Source organism: Salvia hispanica, unplaced genomic scaffold, assembly GCF_023119035.1.
Source record: "Salvia hispanica cultivar TCC Black 2014 unplaced genomic scaffold, UniMelb_Shisp_WGS_1.0 HiC_scaffold_425, whole genome shotgun sequence".
NCBI classification, from domain to species: Eukaryota; Viridiplantae; Streptophyta; class Magnoliopsida; order Lamiales; family Lamiaceae; genus Salvia; species Salvia hispanica.
Genome location: NW_025952163.1, coordinates 37,519 through 58,310, shown reverse-complemented (window position 1 = coordinate 58,310; position 20,792 = coordinate 37,519). Strand labels below are relative to the sequence as shown.

The 20,792-nt window shown below is 34.0% G+C and overlaps 1 protein-coding gene, 3 long non-coding RNA genes and 1 pseudogene across 8 annotated transcripts; 4 read left to right on the top strand and 1 right to left on the bottom strand.

The window, feature by feature from the left end:
- LOC125199208 lies at positions 1–1,622 on the top strand. Of its 5 annotated transcripts, none has more exons than XM_048097309.1 (3): positions 1–50; positions 981–1,181; positions 1,287–1,622. In XM_048097309.1, the coding sequence occupies exons 2-3, from the start codon at positions 996–998 to the stop codon at positions 1,377–1,379; spliced, it is 279 nt and encodes a 92-aa protein (XP_047953266.1). In that variant the 5' UTR covers positions 1–50; positions 981–995; the 3' UTR covers positions 1,380–1,622. The 5 variants fall into 5 exon arrangements, with proteins under 5 accessions (XP_047953266.1, XP_047953268.1, XP_047953269.1 ...); XM_048097311.1 differs by lacking the exon at positions 1–50 and adding an exon at positions 323–428 and having other exon boundaries at positions 983–1,181; XM_048097312.1 differs by lacking the exon at positions 1–50 and adding an exon at positions 328–375 and having other exon boundaries at positions 983–1,181.
- Positions 1,623–2,085: 463 nt separating this feature from the next.
- LOC125199209 lies at positions 2,086–2,855 on the bottom strand. The gene is made up of 2 exons (XR_007172545.1): positions 2,440–2,855; positions 2,086–2,369 (listed from the first exon to the last, which is right to left on the bottom strand). It is a non-coding gene; the product is annotated as an uncharacterized LOC125199209 (long non-coding RNA).
- A 476-nt stretch (positions 2,856–3,331) lies between these two features.
- LOC125199230 lies at positions 3,332–4,774 on the top strand. Its single transcript, XR_007172550.1, has 2 exons — positions 3,332–4,369; positions 4,471–4,774. It is a non-coding gene; the product is annotated as an uncharacterized LOC125199230 (long non-coding RNA).
- A 3,875-nt stretch (positions 4,775–8,649) lies between these two features.
- LOC125199214 lies at positions 8,650–8,955 on the top strand. The gene is made up of 3 exons (XR_007172548.1): positions 8,650–8,850; positions 8,896–8,897; positions 8,932–8,955. It is a non-coding gene; the product is annotated as an uncharacterized LOC125199214 (long non-coding RNA).
- Positions 8,956–8,983: 28 nt separating this feature from the next.
- LOC125199219 lies at positions 8,984–18,430 on the top strand (annotated as a pseudogene).
- The last annotated feature ends 2,362 nt before the right edge of the window (positions 18,431–20,792 follow it).

Sequence of the window (20,792 nt, the reverse complement as noted above, 5' to 3'; positions counted from 1 at the left end):
AAGTTTCTTTCTTCCATTTTCTCTTTCTCCAGTCGAATTCTCCATAAATCGGTAAGTTTCATTGCTCGTTCGAAATAGATGGACAAGAAAGGATTTAAATTGCAATTTCGAGAAATTGGAAAAGGGAATTTGCGATTGCTACGAGCTTCTACCCCATTTTTGGGTAGCACTATTCAAAACGCAAAAAAAAATGGACGATTTGGGATGGGTTTTTGTTAAAATATCCCACGTCGACTTTGACAATATAATAAGAATACAAAACATTATTATAAAAAATAAGCCTCTTCCTTTGTGAAATTTATCATCTGGGCCTTTGGGCTTTGGTATATACATATGTGGCTCATAGCCCATGTAAATATGAGTCTACAATGTATGGTTCGTAAAAAATCGGAATTGAAATTTATTTCTGAATTTCTCATCGTCTACAAGTATTTCTCTTTCTTATGTGATTTTATTTCAATTCTTTGATTACATTCGTGATCAGTTCGATTTCGCGTTTCGTGTTGTTCAGTTTTTTCGATTGCTTCTGTTTGGAGTGTTTAATACCACTCTGGCATTTTGTCGAGCAGCCTGTGTCCTAACACAAGTTAGGTCTTCCTTGTTTGAGATGTAGAATTTTTTCTAGAAGTTGCTTTTATTTTATGGGGTAATTTGTTTATGTTGTGAGGTAATTGACATATCGCCATTCTATTTGTTTATGTTTTGCCATGAATGCGATTTCAAGCTCCTATTCTTGTGCTCGAACAGTTATCCATGTGGTGATTTAAGTATATAATCCAAAACAAGTTTGATAAATAATTTGGTCAATCATGGTTTTTGATACTTCCTACTAAAATTACTGAAATTCATCTTCTTATTTCATGATTGCTGATTATTTTGTTAGTCATTCATTTCGTTTTTCCGCCGTATCTCTTATGTGTTCTGTTTTCGATGTATAAGCAATCTAAGAGATGCTGTCACTGCGGTACTGAATGTTATGTAGGTTATAACCTTCAATGGCAACTGGAAAGACTCCAACCGAGAACCCCTCATCCATAGCTTCTACGCCAGCTGCAGCTTCATGTCGGAAGAAGAAGAGTGAAAGTGCAACTTTCCTAGAGGATGTGAAAGATCACATTGATGAATTCATCCATGCTTCTATGGACGAACACAAGACTTGTTTCCAAAAGACAATCAAGAAGGTAGCTTAACGTCTTGGTCTAGTATTTAGATTCCTAGACTTTTGGTTTCTCTTCTCGTTATATACTAGTACTAATATCTATTTGGCACTCTTGATGGTCTTTTAGATGTTCGGGATGTCAAAAGCTGTTGCAGAGAAGAACTCTGAGGCCAAGGAAATTGAAAGTTCTTTGCCTCTTCGAACGACTGTTGCTGAGTAAGGTGTATTCTACCCTGCCTTGACATGAACTTAATAGATACTAGTATATTTAGTTGTTGTCACCAGTTTTAGATATGTGGAGTAAGTCATCTTTGAGACTGTTACTTGGAAGTTATTAACTTGATGTGAATCTTGTACTACTTGGCAACCTTGGGCCCAGAGAATTCAACAATATTCACAACATCTTGTTAGTATTTTTTCCATTTGTTTGAAATACATGAATCTGGCTGCCTTTGGAATACTACAGACAAAACTCTAGTAGATGGGAGGGGATTAGAAGTTCCATGCCAAAGTGTAGTCTTTTTTTACTGATTCCGTGTGTAGCATTCTAATTTCTAAGTCATCCTACTATGCTTTCACTCACGGCCGGTATAGTGAGCACCATTGATGATTCATAGAGCAATTTTGTAGTAATAGAGAATCCGCATTAGTAGAAAATAGAAATACTCAACCATTGCTGCCTTCCCTTCAATATTTTCGACATCATAGTTATTTTGAATCAGGTGTATAAATAATCATCTGAACCTAATCATATTATTATAAGCTCAATACTTGGGTCATTTGCAATTGTTAGGGCCAAAAATAATTATGTGCCGTTAACACTACTGTAATACTCCTATGTATTACTCTCTATAACATCCGGCCTCGCTGTTCTCTTTCGCTTACATGGAATGAATTACCACAAAAACGGGAAACTAGAAGATATCTAGAGCAACCAAATTCGAATGTAGAATTTCCCATCTCATAAGATTCATATTGAAAAGCAACAATAGAGGAAAAACTGAAGCCTATAACATAGTAACTAACTTATGCAGCTTTTGCAGTACTGGGTAGGGAAATGCAGGGATAAAACTCAGTTTTAATAACACCTCCTCCACGGTTGTCGCTTCCATGGCCCGAAGCCTCTCTAGTAATCATCTCATGTAACTGCAAAAACTCTTGAAATTTCTTCCTTTTCATGCTCTCCCTCCTCCTTTCATGATCCTCCAACCTGAAACATGTCAACCAACAACATTAAACAAACCACTCCTTGCTTTCTTTAGAGAGACAGAGAGACATACTCTTGGGAGAAAGGAAGAGGACGAGAAATCCCATTTAGACAGATTGGAAGGCCACAACTGCTCGAGACTGAGAGCATTTGTTGAGTCTTTGTTGGGAGAGAACGCTGTGGATATGGAGGCAGATTAAGTTTGGGATTTGACCAAGGGAGGGATGCATATAAAAAGTGATAGAACTGGGGTTGGTGGTGCTGCTTCGATCGTAATAAAGAAGGTTGCGTTCGGAAAAAGACACTTAAAGCATTCTGGGGACATAATAATAATTGACCGGTCAGATAGAAGAAGAGATATTACTGTCTTAATTTTTTTTTACCTTTTTTATTAAAAAGGTTGTTTCTGGATTAGGGTGGATAAAGATGTGATTATTAGTCAGATCTTTTTCAAACAACAATTATAACTACAGATGTGAGATGTAGCTTGGGATTCGAGAGAGAAAAATAAAAAAATTGAGTCAAATGGGCAATTTGATAAAATAAAGTTAATTCTGACTACAAACAGTATAATATGTCCATGCATACTCAAATTACAAAGTTGTTAACTAGTCGTGCAAGTACTAAGTACTAATGTACTATTCTAATTAATCGTACACTAATGATGTTAAATTTAACTTTTTAGTTACAAAAATAATTTATGAAAAAATTGAGTTTGTGTGTGTTTAGCATACTGTATAGGTTATTTAGCACTCCCTCCGTCCCAAGATAAGTGACCTACTTCTTTTGGGCACGGGATTTAAGGAATGGTATTTAAATAAATTAAAGTGAAGAGAGTAAAGTATGAGAGAGGGAAAAGTAGAGGAGAGAAGAGAGAATAAAGTAGGTGGAGAATAAAGTAAGAGAGATGACTTTTTTATAAAAATGGAAATAAGGTCACTTGTAGTGGGACACCCCAAAAAGGAATACAAGTCACTTATCTTGGGACGGAGGGAGTAGTATATTTCAATTCCAAATTTTCTATCTATACTTCTATACTTATATAAAAGATGAATTTTGGGAGCTTTTGAATAATCATTTTATGCTAGGAATATATATGTAATTAAAAGAATATATTAAATTAACTTAATTCCACTTTATTTGTAACCGTCATAATTGTATTAATAGTATTATAATAATATTCAATGGATTGTTATATGGAGTACTAATTACCACATAATAAGCATTATGTATTAAATTTTTTCAAGATTTTTCCTATTATTTTCATTTAGAGATAGTGAAAAGTTTTGTAGAGTTTTTTTGATAAAGAAGGGAAAGCGAAAAGAATTTTGGTGATAAATGAGTGAAAATGATTTGAAATAGGATCCTTATATTTTAGTATAACCTAACATATGTTAGGAATTATCTATTAAATGTATTAATATGTAGCCTATTGTAACAAATATTTAAGGTTATTAAACCAATGTACTCCGACGTCAAATTAAAACCGACGTGCCCAATTTATGTTTTACAATTTTCAACTACCAAGAAATTAATACTCATCATTCTTTTACCGTTACTCATTACTCTTATGAATTCTCTATGAGAATTGAAAAAAAAAATCAAAATATTAGATTCATAGTAAGAAAAACGTGTGTCCCTACACAGTTTCAACCCATCAATCAATTTTTAAACTATTTATTCAGTTTTTTAAACTTATTATCCATATTTAAAGGTGCAAATTAATAGACTTTAATTCGAACTTAAATCATCTCATGGTTATTTTTTGACCTATAAATATGACATTTGAAGGTTTTCTATCTACATATTCCTACTCACCTTACCAAATTCAAGTTTGACATTTTTGTTCATACCACATGAGGAAAGGTCGATATCATGAAACAATCTCCACACCTTGCTCAATGATCTAGAGCCTTCCACAACTTATTCGGTCATCAAAGTTCGTTGCATTCACGTTTATGAAGCCACCGCTCATGGAGCCAAACCAATGTCCTCAGTTTATAGTGGGTTTTTTCGTTATCGTGTGATATGTTGTTTAATGCGTTGTTTTATATTTGTATGCAAATTATATAAAATCATTAATTATAGTCTTTTTTTTCCTCAGGGCGTTAGTAGTGAAGCAATTTTTCCGTGAAGTTTACACGAGAGGTTTGGTGCAATCTTAAGAAAGTGAGGATTTTTTGTAAAATTTCAAGTTTATTATTTATTCTATTTTCATTGTGGTTGAATGTGTGTGTGTGTGTGTGTTTGCTCCTCTCGCTGACAAATTGTATTAGAGAATGAAGTAAAGGGGCAGGTTGTGGACAAAGGTCAATGATGTGATGAGATTTCTGTGTAGCATCACCGTTGCCATACTTAGTGTGTTGAATAGTATCAAAATAGTAATACGATGATTTGAATTAGTTTGATATTGATTTAAAATTTATATATTCACAATTATGAATTTTTTTACAGAAAGTAGTTCTTGAGATGTTAATAGTTTCGATTGATTTTAAGACAGGAGTAATATTTTTTTAATTTGTATGATATATGGAATTCAGTTTATTCTTCTCAAAACTTAACGAAATGATGTTATTTCAAATTATCTAAATTCATGTACTGCGAATCAAAACTTTCAAATTTTTATAATTCATTATAATTATCCAAGTTTAGTTAATTTATTATCTAAAATTAATATTTTAAAATATCTTAATCTGTGGTGTGATACTAGTTTGTTTTTTTATTTCGAAATTGTTGATTATTACTATTTGTATTAGACAATTAAACTTTAGTTTTTAAATGTACCATTTGGTATTTACAAAAACTGAAATATTAAATAACTGCATATTGACACATCGAAAGAAAATCTGAAAAGATACTTGTTTCCTCCATCTCTATTAATTTATCACCATTTGACCTGACACGAATTTTAAGAACTATAATAGAAAGTGAGTTGAAAAAGTTAGTAGCATGCGGTGGCGGATCTGGAAATGTTTCTTGAAGGGGGTGAAATTTTGTTCTTTAAAATGTTATTTGTCGTCTTCTCGTGCATATAAACGACAACTTCACCTATAATCATCATCAATTTTCTTAGTACTATATTTGATATATTCGATAGTCTAAAGTTTAAAATTGGTTCAATATATTTTGCTCAAAAGAACTTTATAGTCATACACATTAAGTATATTAGTTTTTGTTCCAAATATTTATGGTTCTATCAAAAACTAATATTGAACAATAAGGTTGCTAAAGTTTTCTTTTGAAAAATTAACTTGATTATGAAACTAGCTAATAAAATTGTTACAAAGGTATAACTTACATGAGTAATTTAAAGTTATATAAAATGAACGCTATTGATGCCTTGAAGATATAATCAACTAATTGGGAAATTGGTCCCTAATATTATGATGAACTTTTTTCAGATTTTGGTTTTTTCCATGAACTTTCAATTTAGTACCATAAATCATGAACTTTCAGATTAGTTTGGTATTTCCCCGATAATCTAAGATTTTTTTAGGAATTCCCTAAAATGTGTTCCTAGCGTTTTTGAAAGAGAGAAACAAGGTTTTGAGTTTTAATTTTTGTAGCGTAGCGTCACAGATGTGTGTTTCTATTAAATTCTTTGTGTTTTTATTAAATTTATTTTGTTTTCTTTATTTTTAGAGTTTTGTTTTGTCAAATAAAAGTAGTATTGTGTTTAATATTCCAAATAGGTATGCCAACATGACATGCCACTTATAAGAATGCCTGCTAAATAGGATTCAAAATGCTATATAAATTAGCCGAATATTACAGTTGATCCGCCGTGGAAAATACCAAACCAATCTGAAAGTTCATGATTTATAGTACTAATTTGAAAGTTTGGGGGAAAAACAAAATCTGAGCAAAGTTCATGATATTAGAGACTAATTTCCCATATATATTTAATAGATGCTCATAATAATATTTATTGTGTAAATTTCATTTATTGTTTAAGAATTGAAGTAATCAAATATCTAGCAATAAGTATGGTAGTTATATTTATGAAATAACTCTACCGAGAAGTGGAGTCCATTGACCATTAGTAACAAATTATATTTATGAAATAACTCTATTGAGAAGTGGAGTCCATTAGTAACAATAATTGCAGTCCACTAATTTCTCAAATTTGCCAAATAACTTATTAGGCCCAACCCAACCCACTCATATGTCATATTCTTCATTAAGTCCATGCGCATACGGCATACCAATAACTTCATTATCTCAAGTCATCTCAAGTCATCTTATGATATTGGATCGTTCTCCATTGCCGCTCAGCTAGCAAGTCTTTTTCTCTCTAAAATTTTTCCTGCGGAGAGGATGACCATGGCTTTTTCAGGTAAAATCTTAGTACAATTCAACCTTCTCGGCCTTCGGGTGAGGGGCGACCGGCCCTTCTGCCCCCCTATCTGCCACTAGTGGCATGTGTGTTTTATTTTATATATTAGTTTTATTTAATAAAATGTAAATTAGAATAAATTAGTGAAATGTAGAGTTCATTACCAAAAATATTAAAAGTCAAAGGGATAAATTTTTGGGGATGAATAAAAATAAAAATAAATAACAAATTTTCTGGAATGGAGAGAGTACTAGTAACATCAAATTTAAAAAAAGAAAAAAAATGTGGTGAAAGATTAACAAAGAGGGATAATAAATGTACGTTCCGACAAACATACAATCTACAAATATGGGTAAAATGAATCATGATACATTGTCTTGAGTCACTTGACTGTATGCACTGGGCGCATATTCACTCTAAAAAAAATGAGGGTAATGTTTCATTTAAACTATGATGTTGCAATTGCGGTTATTTATGTAAAATTTTTAACTTAGTTTAAAAGTACTACGGTATAACGTTTGAAATTATCCTACAATGCCTAATTTTGGGAAATGGGGGGCAATTGACAAATCTTACGTGACGGTTAAAAAATGCGTATTCTTTGGGACAAATCCTAATTTTTAATTAAATCGGTGATGATGAGACAATTAACAAATCTTATGTGATGATTAAAGTAAAATAAAATACGTAATCTCGAGGCAATTCCTAATTTTGGTGAAATCGGGATATGTGGCAATTGACAAATCTTATGCTGTTAACAAATTAATATGACGTCATTTTTTTGACAATTCTTAATTTGGGTGAAATCGATGATAATGCGACAATTAACAAATCTTATGCGACGATTAACAAACTAATATGCCGTCATTCTTGGGACAATTCCTAATGTTGGTGAAATCGATGATAATGCGACAATTGACAAATTTTATGCAACGGTTAACAAGCTAATATGGCTCATTTTCTAGACAAATCATAATTTTGGTGAAATCGATGATAATGCGACAATTGACAATTCTTATGCAACGGTTAACCAACTAATAGGGACGTCATTCTTGGGACAATTCCTAATGTTGGTGAAATCGATGATAATACGACAATCGACAAGTTTCATGCAATGGTTAACGAACTAATATGGCGTCATTTTTTAGACAATTCATAATTTTGGTGAGATCGATGATAATCGACAATTGACAAATCTTATGCAACGGTTAACAAACTAATATGACGTCCTTTTGAACAATTCCTAATATTTTGTGAAATCGATGATAATGCGACAATTGACAAATCTTATGCCCGGTTAACAAATTAAAATGACGTCATTTGCATCATGATGCTTGCACCATTTAGGAAGTACTACTACTTAATTTAAATTCCGCAAAGAGGATAAAATGGAGAATTGATGATTGAATGTTGATTCACAAAGTTCAATTTTGTCCGGTTAAAGATGGCACATGCTATACACCATTTTAATTTGTATGCCAATCACCATAGTGGAATTATTCAATTATAATACTCCCCATGCAAGGAAATACTACTACTGTAGCTCATAAGATTATGTGATGTCGACAAGGAATACATTATTAGATAAACATAAAAGCGATACGATTTTCCCTCTTTTTTCAATTTAATATAATATTTACAAAATTTTAATTTATTATCAAAATTATAATCCTAAATTTTTTATACTAATGCACTTGAATTAACGCTAATTATTGATCAAAATGTTTTCAAAATAATGTTAAAATCGTGAAATATGTGAAAATTGTGTTTTCCTAGTCATAGTCTTCACTTTAAAAAATTAAAATGCATAGAAATTAGTCAAGAAAATACTCGTAAAAAATACTGGTGGCTTGGACCGTGAAATAGCGAAGCAGAACCCGGACGTATTCGCAGTGAATAAACCGGATTCAATACACCGATGATACGTCCGGAAATTTGGTAGGTTGTTTTTCTCTCTTTTCCGGCTGCTTTCTTTTGGGGCAAAATCAAACACACACAACACCTTGCAGTGTGTGGATTATAGCGAGAGATTCGGGCAACACGACGAGCCGCTGTTTAGTTCCCTCGCTGCCCTTAATCACTTTCCGCCCCAATTGCGCCGCTGGTTTTGTTGATGCATTTTCTTGTATCAAATTCATCACTTTTTTTGTAAGTTTTTTGTCTCTTCTAATTTAATACCGTGTGCTGGCTGAGTTGTGCCTGCCTATTTATATTATTGTTTTGCTGAAGCGAATTGGCTGATGATGTGAGGGGTCTGGATTCCGATGGCTAATTGAAGAAAACGCGTGGCTCGGCAGCTTTATCTGATCGTTTGGTGTTGTTTCTGTGAGTTCGGCTGTGGGTTGGAGTGATTTTTGGGAGTGAAGAGAATGGACGTGGTGGCTAGCTGCAAGGTAATATTAGTCTGATTAGGAGCTTATTTGCTTGTAGAATTGTGTTCAACATACAGATTCTTTACTTGTTGTTTCAATTATCAGTTTTGCGGCTGTGTTTTCATTTTGATTACTACTCTGAAGATGTCATGCAAGTAATTGTTAACACTTAACCTAGGCCATTTGTTAGAGGCTTATAGTAGGAATTATTAGCAAGTTGCACTATTTGGGTTGTGTCTTTCTGATATTGTACTGTGTGCCACAGACTTGTGTAATCTGGAAACTAGTGATATCAATTAAGTGCTGAATACGATCAGTGTTATTTGAATGTGCCGCATGATACAGAAGCTAGTAGAGACATAGGATTGGGTTTAGATTGAAGCTTTGCCTTTATGAGGCAAGATACATGAGAATTAGAATTTTGGTGATTAAGAAATGAACTGTTGTGATATCCTTGTGGTTATGTTTGCTAAAATTGCATTCAGGTCCTTATCCTGCATTGCATATTTTCATTGCTGTAATGCTGGAGAGTAGGAGTTGTTAAGGAGATATATTGTTCTGGTAAGAGAAAATAATTAATTTTGATGAGAAGTGATTTTGAGGTTCTATCCCCCTTACTTTTTTTCTCGAAGGGGGAGAATGGGATTTTGTATACATCTGATGGCGGTTTCCAGTTTTGGATATGTAGGATATACATATTTCTTTATTCTTTGTGGCAGCATTAAGAAATTTGTAAGTTCATGATTCCATAGCTTATCACTTAGAGAATGGTGACGGAGAGAAATTTGTTTGGTATTTTTGGATTTAGTTTCTGTTTGGAAGCTAGTCTCATAAATTAAAAGCCAATATATCTGTACATAAAATTAATTCGCTACCTTATTTGAGGGATCACATAAGCAATCTGAAATTTGTCGGTATCCATATCATATTTCTGTCCTTATGCGAATTAGTTTATTCCAGAAGCTTTTACTAAAGTTTATTTTCTGCAGTTTCTTTTGGTTTCAAAATAACAACCAAATGAGTATATGTTCTAAGGTAAATAAGAAGTCATTTGAATTCCAATAAAAGGTCGAATAAATGTGACATCTCCGCTCTCCCCTGATTCCTTTGATTGTAAAATTATTTTTGTTCATTTTGTCTCTCACCTGTTCTGTTGTCCTCCACTTACCCTTAACCCTTTACCCTATGCTCATTCTAGGAGAAATATCCCTAGTTCGTGCATACTTTCTTTCTGGTTCAAATTTACTCTTAGAAAGGGCAACTTGATCAGTTGATTGTTATTAGGGTTTGTTGCTGTTTTTCTAGCTACGAGGGCAGAAGCCTCGAGTAAAGCTGTGTAGACAACCCCACATTATTCTTTTTGCAAATGTGAGGCATTTTTCTCCTAGTTTTTGGAAGTCCATTACTTTTTTTTAATTCAATACATTTAAGAAGAAGGTCAATGAGCATATGCATGTAGACACATCATAAGTGTATGAGGTGCTAGTGCACACACATGAATATGCTGTTCTTGATGAGATAACGAGGAGGAATGTTAAGTTTTAAGAACTAATATGCTCTGACAAGGAGACCAAAAGCAAGGATGCATTATCACAAAAGCTTGAAGTTAGACTAAAAGATTAATGCATATGTGTTTGATTAGATTAGATAGTGGTAATATTCATTGAATTAATTTTCTTGATAATTGTGAATTATTTAACTAATGAAGGACAAATTTGGTCGAGATTGATATGAAAAAAGGTGTTGTATGGTGTGTGCTTAATATCTCATCATAACAATAAGTATAGTAGGTCATTTGTAATGTATAATACCCCCTTTAGCTGGGGAGATTTTATATGCATCATAACAGTTTGTTGATACCATCTTTTGTGTTTCTAACTTACTGTTCTTATTAAGAGAATTCTCATGTTTCTTTGTAAACTTTTTTGTTTGCTTGTGTTGGTCCTGTTTTGATAGCCCTGGGTTTAAGAAATGGTTTATTTATGTTTCTCAGCTAGTACGTACTATTATTTTGAGAAAAAACTCAATAATCGTGTTTCACAGGACAAATTAGCGTATTTTCGGATTAAGGAGCTTAAGGATGTCCTTACACAACTCGGACTTTCTAAGCAGGGAAAGAAACAAGTAAGATGTTTATATATTGCTATTGATTGGCATTTACTTCCACTCAGTTCTAGACTCCTAGTCTCCTCTTTCTTTTGTGTACTTGTGGGCTCGAGCCTGGGAGCAGTTAGTTGAAATTAAGACTGTAAAATATCTATGTTGTTCACAGATGGAAACCTACTTGTATAATTGGGTTGTTATCCTGCATGTTTTAGTTTCCAATAACTCAGAGGCTTGATGACTTATTGCTCATTTGCTCTTTAGTATTGTGGAGTACTATTACTTTCTATTATCCCGTAAATGTTTTATTTCCTGCTTCTGAATATTCTAAGTCCAACAACATTTTGAATCTTTTTTTGTATTCAATTGGCACAGGACCTTGTTGACCGAATAATTGCCATTCTCTCCGATGATCGAGGTAATTGACTATGCGATCTCTCTGTTACTTTAACAAATCTGTTGAATGAGGGCAACTATTCACTTTCTGTCGGAATGTCTTATAAAATTAAGCAAACTCAATTTGCATTGGTCCAATGAAAATTATGCGTCAAAGTACTTTTCATTCAAAATACTTGAGAAAGTACTCGAAAGTTCTTGACAAAGTTTTTGTGCTCTTACCCAAAATAATCTGATATGAAGCTCTAATCTCATTGTTGCTAAGTAATAAAGTAAATATGGTGATAATTGGATTAAATGAATAATCCATCTACAGACAAATATGTGATGGCATGTCAAACAGTACTTATGAAGAAACGTGAGGATTACTACTAGAATTGTAAACCTCATTTTCTGACATAATATCTGATGAATACAAAGCGTTGGAGAAATGAATTCTATTATTTATTTGTAACAGTTTCTGGAACCTGGGCCAAGAAGAATGCTGTTGGAAAGGATGAAGTGGCAAAGCTCGTTGACGACACTTACAGGTATAATATAAAATTTAAATCATGGACTTACTGCCTTTTTGTCTTGGATATCTTTTATTATCTACTTACTATGTCCTTTTTTCTCATGCTGTCTGCTATGTTGTCAAGGAGCAGACAGTTGTTCGGATTTTTCTTCATTCACTCTTACAAATTTATGTCCCATTTAGATTTCAGAGCTATAGTACTTAATCCTATAGAAACGTTTAAAGAAAGCAGAAGAAACTTACTTGAGGTGGTGGGTTAAAAATTGTTAAGTGACAACAATGAGGAAAAAACTGCAACTTTGAGATAAAATATTTCTTTAAAAGTAGGGAGGAGTACTCATTGGTTGGACCTGATTTTATGCCCATTATCCTTTTTATATATTCAGAAAAATGCAAATATCTGGGGCACCTGACCTGGCATCAAAATCAAAAGGCATTTCAGATGGTACAAAGGTAAAACCTAAAGAGGAGATAGTAGATTCACATCACATGGACAAGATACGCTGTATCTGTGGAAGCACATTGCCTACTGATTCAATGATTAAGGTATGTACAGTGTGCTGAAGTTTGATGTTCATGAGCTCCTACACTCTGTTCATCTTGATATGGTAGGAATAAGGTAGGATAGTTGTTAAAGGGGTACCAGAGGCACAAATTTCACCAAGTGCGTTTGACTTGGTCCTCCTTAAGCAAGTTGGTATTCATAATGTTTGTTATACTCCTTTTGTCCCTAATAATTTGTCACCATTTGACCCGGGCCCGGCACGGTTTAAGCAAGTTGGTATTCATAATGTTTGTTATACTTTTGGTTTGAATAAAGTATGTTAAAACTTGAACCATTGATTATAAAATGACGAAAGTTCATGATATTCCTAACGAGGCTAATGAAAAATTTAACTGTTGGATTATATTCTGACGTGTTATTATTTAGTACTCCACTTATTAAGTTTCAGGATCCAACTTGCTTTTACTTGCTAGTGAACATTCTAAATAATTTTATGTACATATTGGTGCAGTGTGAAGATCCAAGGTGTAATGTATGGCAGCATATAGCATGTGTGTTGATTCCTGAGAAACCAATGGATGGTGTTCTACCTAGTCCTCCAGAGACATTTTACTGTGAAATATGTAGGCTGAGTCGAGCTGACCCGTGAGTAAAAATGCCACCTTTATTGTTCTTGTTGGAGCTTGTTGATTCTCATAGGCATTATATTCACCATTTGATTACCTTATTATTCGTTAACCTATTTTACTTTTAACCTTTATTTTGTTTCAATCAATACAAATTGTGTCATTTCCAGAAGTAAACCTTTCTTATCTACTTCCTTCACAATCTGCCTTTTCTATTCTTTTTATTGCCTGCAGTAATTTGTAGATAAACTTTTTAATGAACTGAACATAAAAGGCAGGATACTAGTAGAATTCTTGAGATGCTTTGGTTGTATGTTTATCCATGCTTGGGAAATTTTTATCTCGTGCATATGAACACTGTCACAACCCACAAGCAGTTGCTTGTCTTATAACCTGAGATCTGGTTCAAGCTTCCAACTTTTCTCCCATTTACAGAACTTTTTTACTGTCATGCCAATGTATTTACACTCAGCTGAAAGTATATGCCAATTTATTTTCAAGTAACTTTAATTTGTGAAGATCTCTCATTATATAACTAAGAGCTTGGCCAATGTTGGATACTTGTTGGGTTATTATCCGATATGCTAAACTCAAAAATATGCATGGTTCTATGTACTTCTGGGCCCTTAAATTATTTATCAGTGTTTTAATTTATGTGAAACACCGTACCCAATTGACATGCTCCAACGTTTTATACTTGATATGAAATGATTGGTTTCATTTGTAGTGGAATCAATTTAGAAATGTGATGCCTGATAGTAATCGTTGTGCTGAAATATGCAGCTTCTTGGTGTCAATGGCACATCCTCTGCTTCCTGGGAAATTGAATGTCACAAATGTTCAAGCAGATGGGTATCGTCGGATATCCTTCTATTAACATTCTGTAGGTTTCACATGTATGAGGCAATATGTCACACTCTAATAGCTGAACCTGGTATTTGTGCGATTAAGGTGCTTTACAAGTGATATAATTTACTTTAAAGATGATATTCAGCAATCTATTGTAGTAGATGTGCAACTATATTCTTTGTTCTAGCTTTTCAATGTCTTCAGATCTTTGTTTGTTGTGGTGCATGTACCAGTCGGTATGAATACAGTGTACCATGGAATGCTGATTGTGTCTTCTGTTGCATATAATACATTTAATTTTAGTTCAAATTCAAGATTTAGTATTGCGTTGCAACCTAGTTAAACTTTCCTACTGAATCTGTTGCACTCTCTCGATATCCATGTTTTGAGAAGTGGGATTATAAATTCTGGCAATTAAATTTGTGGTCTGTCAGATGCTTACCATGCCGACTTTCTATTTATTTGTTTCTGAGGTTTTCTTGTTTATGTATGTTTTGTTTCATTGAGTTAGTTTAATTTGTGGCTGCATTTCTGCACATTTGTGGCCTGCAGCTCTAATCCTGCTCTGAGCATCGAAAGCGTTTCAACTGACTAGGGCAGACAAGGACTTGTTGTTGAAACAAGAATTTGATCTTCAGGTTGGTGATCACTTAATGTAATAGGAAAATTGTATGCGTTGTAACTGTTATTTTGGTATATGCTAATCTTGTACATGATTATGATTGTTTCCACCTAGGCATGGTGCATGCTACTCAGTAGGTCACATATAGGATGCAGTATTACGATATGCAGATTTGCAAGTGATAGTATGATATCCTCTTACAATACTCAATTTTGTGAGTCTATTAGATTATAAGCTAACTTCTTCAACTTTTCGAAACTGTTTCTAAGTGCTCTTTCGTTGCAGCTAAGTATAGAGATGCTCATCTGATTCTAATTTGTTGTTGTGCTTTAGTACATTTCCAAAATCAGGACTTGCCTATTCATCCATGTCCAAAGTATGATATTATTATAACCTTCTTGTTTGGGAGGAGGGTTGCTGGCATACATTTTGATTTTTCTGTAGGCATTTCCATTTCTCTTTTTGTTTACTTTGATGTGAGCGATAAAGGACATAGTATTGCACTTGCTCACAAAGGGAACAATTTTTTGTTTTATTAACCTTATAGGTATACCAGTAAGGGCAATAAACAGACCCAGTTCTCAACTTCTGGGCAAATGGTCGAGATGATGGACCTCTTGTGAGTTTCTCTTCACATTGCCATCTTTTTTGGTGTACCATGTATGCTTATGAACTGTCAAATTAGAAAACCGTTAATTGTTAAGGAGTTATGTTTATTTTATGTGGAAGCTGGTGTTTTTTGTGGGGAAATCAATGTGGTTATGTCGTTCATTCATTTTGACTAGATATTCTGTATTGTTGTTTACATATACCTTACTGTGTATCTTGTTGTTTGTCAGATACAACATGCACCAGAGATGGAATTAATAAAATTTCCTTAACAGGATGTGATGCTCGCATTTTCTGTGTGGGAGTTAGAATTATGGCGAGGACTTTGCATCAGGTTGAATAGATTCTCCTAAAATTTTATTTTGGTGTATATTTTGAAAATGTCTCTTGCTATATACTCATGTGGTTTGGTAAACTTGAATATTTTAATTAAGCAAAAATAATGCGCCGATAATATGTTTCTGAATCATGCTGTATGGATATGATCTCACCCTGTTTCATAGGACCAGAGCTTTCTAGTGTACTCATGGCCCCTTTTGTAAAACTCTTAGGCCTTAGCAGTTCCTCTTTTTATGTTGATGTATATAGCAAGGTGTCATTCTAATTGTGTCATTAAACTTCTGTGTGTCTGTGTTTGGGGTACTGTACTCATTATTGATGTTTAGCTTGTATTGTCTCAGTTTCTTTGCTTGCCAAAATATTCATTTTACGTTCTGATAATTAGTCATCTTCTTGAGTTTGCCATCTAAAGATATGAGGGACTTGATCTTGGTTTCTGTTGTACTGTTAATCAGAAGTTTGTGGAACTTATTGGCAGTGTACATTTGTTTCAGTTTTATTAACCTGGACTTAAAAAGTGAACTTTTGCACGGCGTTTCTCTAGATTCTTAATTTGATCCCAAAAGAGGACGAAGGTGGCGTTTGAGGATGCACTAGTTCGTGTTTGTAAATGTGTTGGTGGGGGCTGCCACAGAAAACGTGATAGTGACAGTGACATTGAAGTTGTTTCTGGAGGATTTTGTTCCTGTCTGTCTCCGCTGTCCTGTGAGTAATGTTATCTAAATTCTTGACCTGATTGGCATATTTTCTTGAGAACAAGATATCTCTATGCGTCTTCTTCCATGAGCAGATCTAGTATGATATTGATGCATTTTTTGATCTTAGTGTACTTCTCTACTTCTATATGGAATTTTGGGTTTTTTTTATTTACAACGTCTATATCTGTAGTTGCAAACCATTTACTTCACGGAAACATCTCAGTATATGCTTTCCCAAAGATTTAGTTTTATCACTGAAACTCATCAAAAAATTTATCTTCTTGTTATTATCCAATTAGTTTTATTTTAATGCTATGGAATTCTTATAATTACTTTCTATACTTTTCAAAACTATATTTCATCATATGCTGTTTGTATTATGTGGGTGAGATTGTCATAGTATGCAGCCTTGTTTCTTTGTTAAAAGGTTACTCCAATTATATTGAATCTGAATGGCCTCTAATCTGATGACTGTATTATTCAGATGAGTGGCATGAGAATGAAAGATCGCTGGAAGGTTTCCAAGCCTTGTGCTCACATGGGCTGTTTTGATCTGGAAGTATTAGGTGGAGATGAACCAACGCGCTCTAGGAAGGTAATTAGTTTGTATATTTCCTAAATGCCTGTTCTCGCTGTGTACTGAATGGACAAGAACAAGTTGTTCTCCATCATAAAAGTTAATTACACTGAAACTTCATTTTTAAGTCCTTCCATGACTCTGTTTCTTATGTTCTTCACTGCTGTCTGGAAATGCAGTGGCAATGTCCCATTTGCCTGAAGAACTATTCTTGGGAGAAAATCATCATAGATCCTTATTTCAATCGGATATCACACAAGGTACTGCTCTGTACATTGACTGATTGATGTATTATATCTTCTGCTTTTCTTGATTTATATTATGCTCCCCTTCATTATGTATTACAGATCTGGGATGCTGGAGAAGATGTGGCTGATATTGAGGTAAAGAAAAGCCTGACGGCTCTTGGCGTGCTAAGGCAGAGGGGGCGATCGTAGAACTATTGGGAGCTTGGGCTGTGGCATTTACCTGATGGCACCATCTGTTCGTCAACTGAAGCAGAATCAAAGCCAAAGGAGAACCAAATCTGTTAAACAGGAGAACGGTTCTGATGGTCATGGTGCTCTAAAAATAGGAATTAGAAAGAACCGGAATGGTTGCTGGAAGTTAACAAAACTGATAATGCACGAGTGTCGCCTGCAAATAGACTTCAACAAAACTCCAAGAATAATGGTGAAATTATAATTCCTATGAGCAGTAGTGCCACATTTATGGAAGCAGAGATGGTGAAGATAGCAGTGTTAATCAGGATGATGAGGGAAACCTTGTCTTTACTGCAGTGAATGTTACTGAATATGAGTCCATGCCCCCAGGGTTTGAATCTCCACATGTATTTAATGATCATTCCTGCTACTCCGGAATGGAGATGCTGAAGTAATTGTCCTTAGATGATTCTGATGAAGAAACTGAACCACTAAATCCCTCAAAGGATGTTTACAAGAGCAATGGGGCAGCTACCCCAGTAGCATTCAGTTTCCAGCTTCACAGCATGGGATTCCTGATTCTTTTGCTGAAAATCCTGCTGTTTCTAATGGTGTAAATTCATGCCTCGATCCACCCACAATACAAATGATGGCCGAGTTTGGGAGTAATATTTGGTCATTGCCACCTGGTGGCCGGAATTTTCAATTATTTGGCTCTGATGCTGGCATTTCTGATCCTTTAATTTGACATGGAAGGCGTCACTCTTAATGGCCAGTCTTCTATTGAGTGGCTATAATTTGCCTCGAGGAACTTCTATGGGATCTGCTGCACTCATCCCTGATTCTGATGTATGGCACCAACTTGCCAGTGTGATGGTGGTTTTTAGTAGACAATGATTTAGCGCATAATGGCAAGGGGACCATTTCACTTCGTCTTCTTTCTGCAAGGCGATCTGATGATGCTCAGCTATGCAGACCCCGGTTGAGAGATCATCCTGATGCATCAAATGGCATTCGTACTGAGGACTGGATTTCTCTCAGGCTTGGTGATGAGTGGTGGAGGAGTGGGTCCAGCCTACAACAGCAAATGGCTTGAGTTCATCAATCAATTACAGCGAAAGATGGTAACTTGGATGTGTTAGCAGATCCTGTGGTAACACTACTGCTATCTTATTTCTAAATTCCCCTTTCCCCATCCCCTCAAAATGTATAAAAGATGAGTACTTCTAGGTTACCTCTATTCTTTAATCATCAGAAAATCGAATCTTCATTTAAGAGATTGAATTTAATTTAGACCGTGTAACTCCTTAGGGGAGAATGATTGTGGAACAGAGACATGAAGAGATTGCTACTGCTAAAACTCAGTTGAATGTAATATTTGATGAGTTGTTATTGATATAATCCTTCTGTATATTTACTTATTTTTTCGTTTCTTGGTTGACAACCTTTTTATGCTTGGTATGGATAGCAGCAAGGGACCGGTAAAACGAGTAGGAAACAGATAGTCCCTTTTCATTTTCATGTGTCTGTAAAACCAAGACTACTTATCTTTCTGTCAGTTCAGACTGATGAAACAATTGGAGAGCAATCTGGAGGAAATGCCTTCTTTTCGATTAGATATCTTAGATAGGACGGTCAGATGCCTTGTTTTTCTGTGGAGAGTCTCATTCATGCTTTCTAGTTGATCATCTGTACATTTAGCAGATCGAAAGCTGACCACATTACCTGCTGCAATGGGATGTGAACTAAAAAAAAACCTCTTATGCTTCTTCGATGATAAATTTGGTGAGCCATTTATTCTCTTCTATTTGAAGCTCAATTCCTGTTGTGCCCAGCTTTCTGATTGCTTTTATTTAAGACTTATATTTTTCACCTTGGTTGTTTGCAGGTGCAGCTGCTAGATTGCTCATTTTGTAGTTTCAGAAAGATGGTAAAGTTGGAGTTCAGATAATTTTGTAGAAGGAAATATGAAATATTACATTTAGGTTAGAAAAAATAACCTGTAAATTGCACAGCATGGCATTAAATACAGTGTTTCTTTTTTCTTAAATTATTAATTATTAAAAGTGTTTTTTTTAATCATTTCTCCAACGCAATTCTCCCTTAATGATTTCGCCCTTGATAGGACACTAAATGAATAGTGTGCTACCGTTTGCCGTGCAACTATATAAATACATCTCGAATTTGATTTATTATTATTAATAATACTAATAATTTACAAGATAACAAGACGAAATCTCAACCATTGATTGGCATGATTGTTTCAGTTATTATTACTTTATGTCTGAATAGAGTCTCATTTTGTCATTTTACGTCTACCTAATAAGAGTCCGTTTTATTATTACTATGAATGGTAAGAGGCTCTAACATTCTATTAACTCATTCACTTACATATCATTTAAAATTAATATATACAAAACTAATATATACAAGTGAAATCATATTTAATTAACTTTCTTACCTCTTTTCTTAATATTTTTAAAATTTGTGATGGATGAAATGAGACTCCTATTCACCGAACGGAGAGAGTAGTTGTTTGGTTTAATTAAGAAACTGTGTTTACAAAGCGGTGAGATTGAGTCCTATGATAATTAATAGAGGAAACTTCACAATTGATCCATAAAATATTTAGTATTTGTAGTTGCTTCTAGGCACTCATAAATTATCATTCGTGAGTCAATTTTCATGATAATGCTCAATTGCTAAAGCGTATGAATGAAAGCGATTTTTGGGGGAAAATAAAAAAACAGAGAAAACTGATCTCTTACTCAAAAACTTGAGCAATCAATAAATCAATGGTGTGTACAAGCATTCCAATAATTTATGCATTAACTGTTACTTGAAAATGAAGTCCTAATTTTCAGTATTTCTGAATTCACAGTTATTTGTAGGTTTCCAAACAAGATAAACAGAAATATGGAATCACAACTAAGGCATCAATAAATTACATAATTTTGTTTGGAACAGTAATATACTTAATTTTTTAGCTCTTATATCTGCCAATCGTTCAAATACTCTGTAGTTATATTCTTACAAAAACTTTCCGTAAATATATCTCAAATTTTAAATACAAATTTACATCAATAAATCGAATAAATGATATCTCCATTAACAACTTTTAAGAAATTACTAGAAAACAAACATTACTAAAGTCAAGCAATGCTACAGGAAATTGTTTTGGATTTGAGTTTCAGTAGTTTTAAGTTTTCAACTATTGCATCCACTCCAAAAGATTAAACCATTAAATCTTTCTGGCGTCAGCTGGGAAAATAGAAACTAGAAAGAACAAATCTTTCCAACACAATTTTATCCAATGGATCGTTAAAATTATGGTCCCTGAAATGTAGTACTAGTAATAGTTTATGAACCAATTATGAAGTTCACTCTAATTAATCAAAATGGTGAGTTCAATACAGTACAAAAGAGAAGGGTCAGTAGGAAATTGTCGGCTGCAGAAG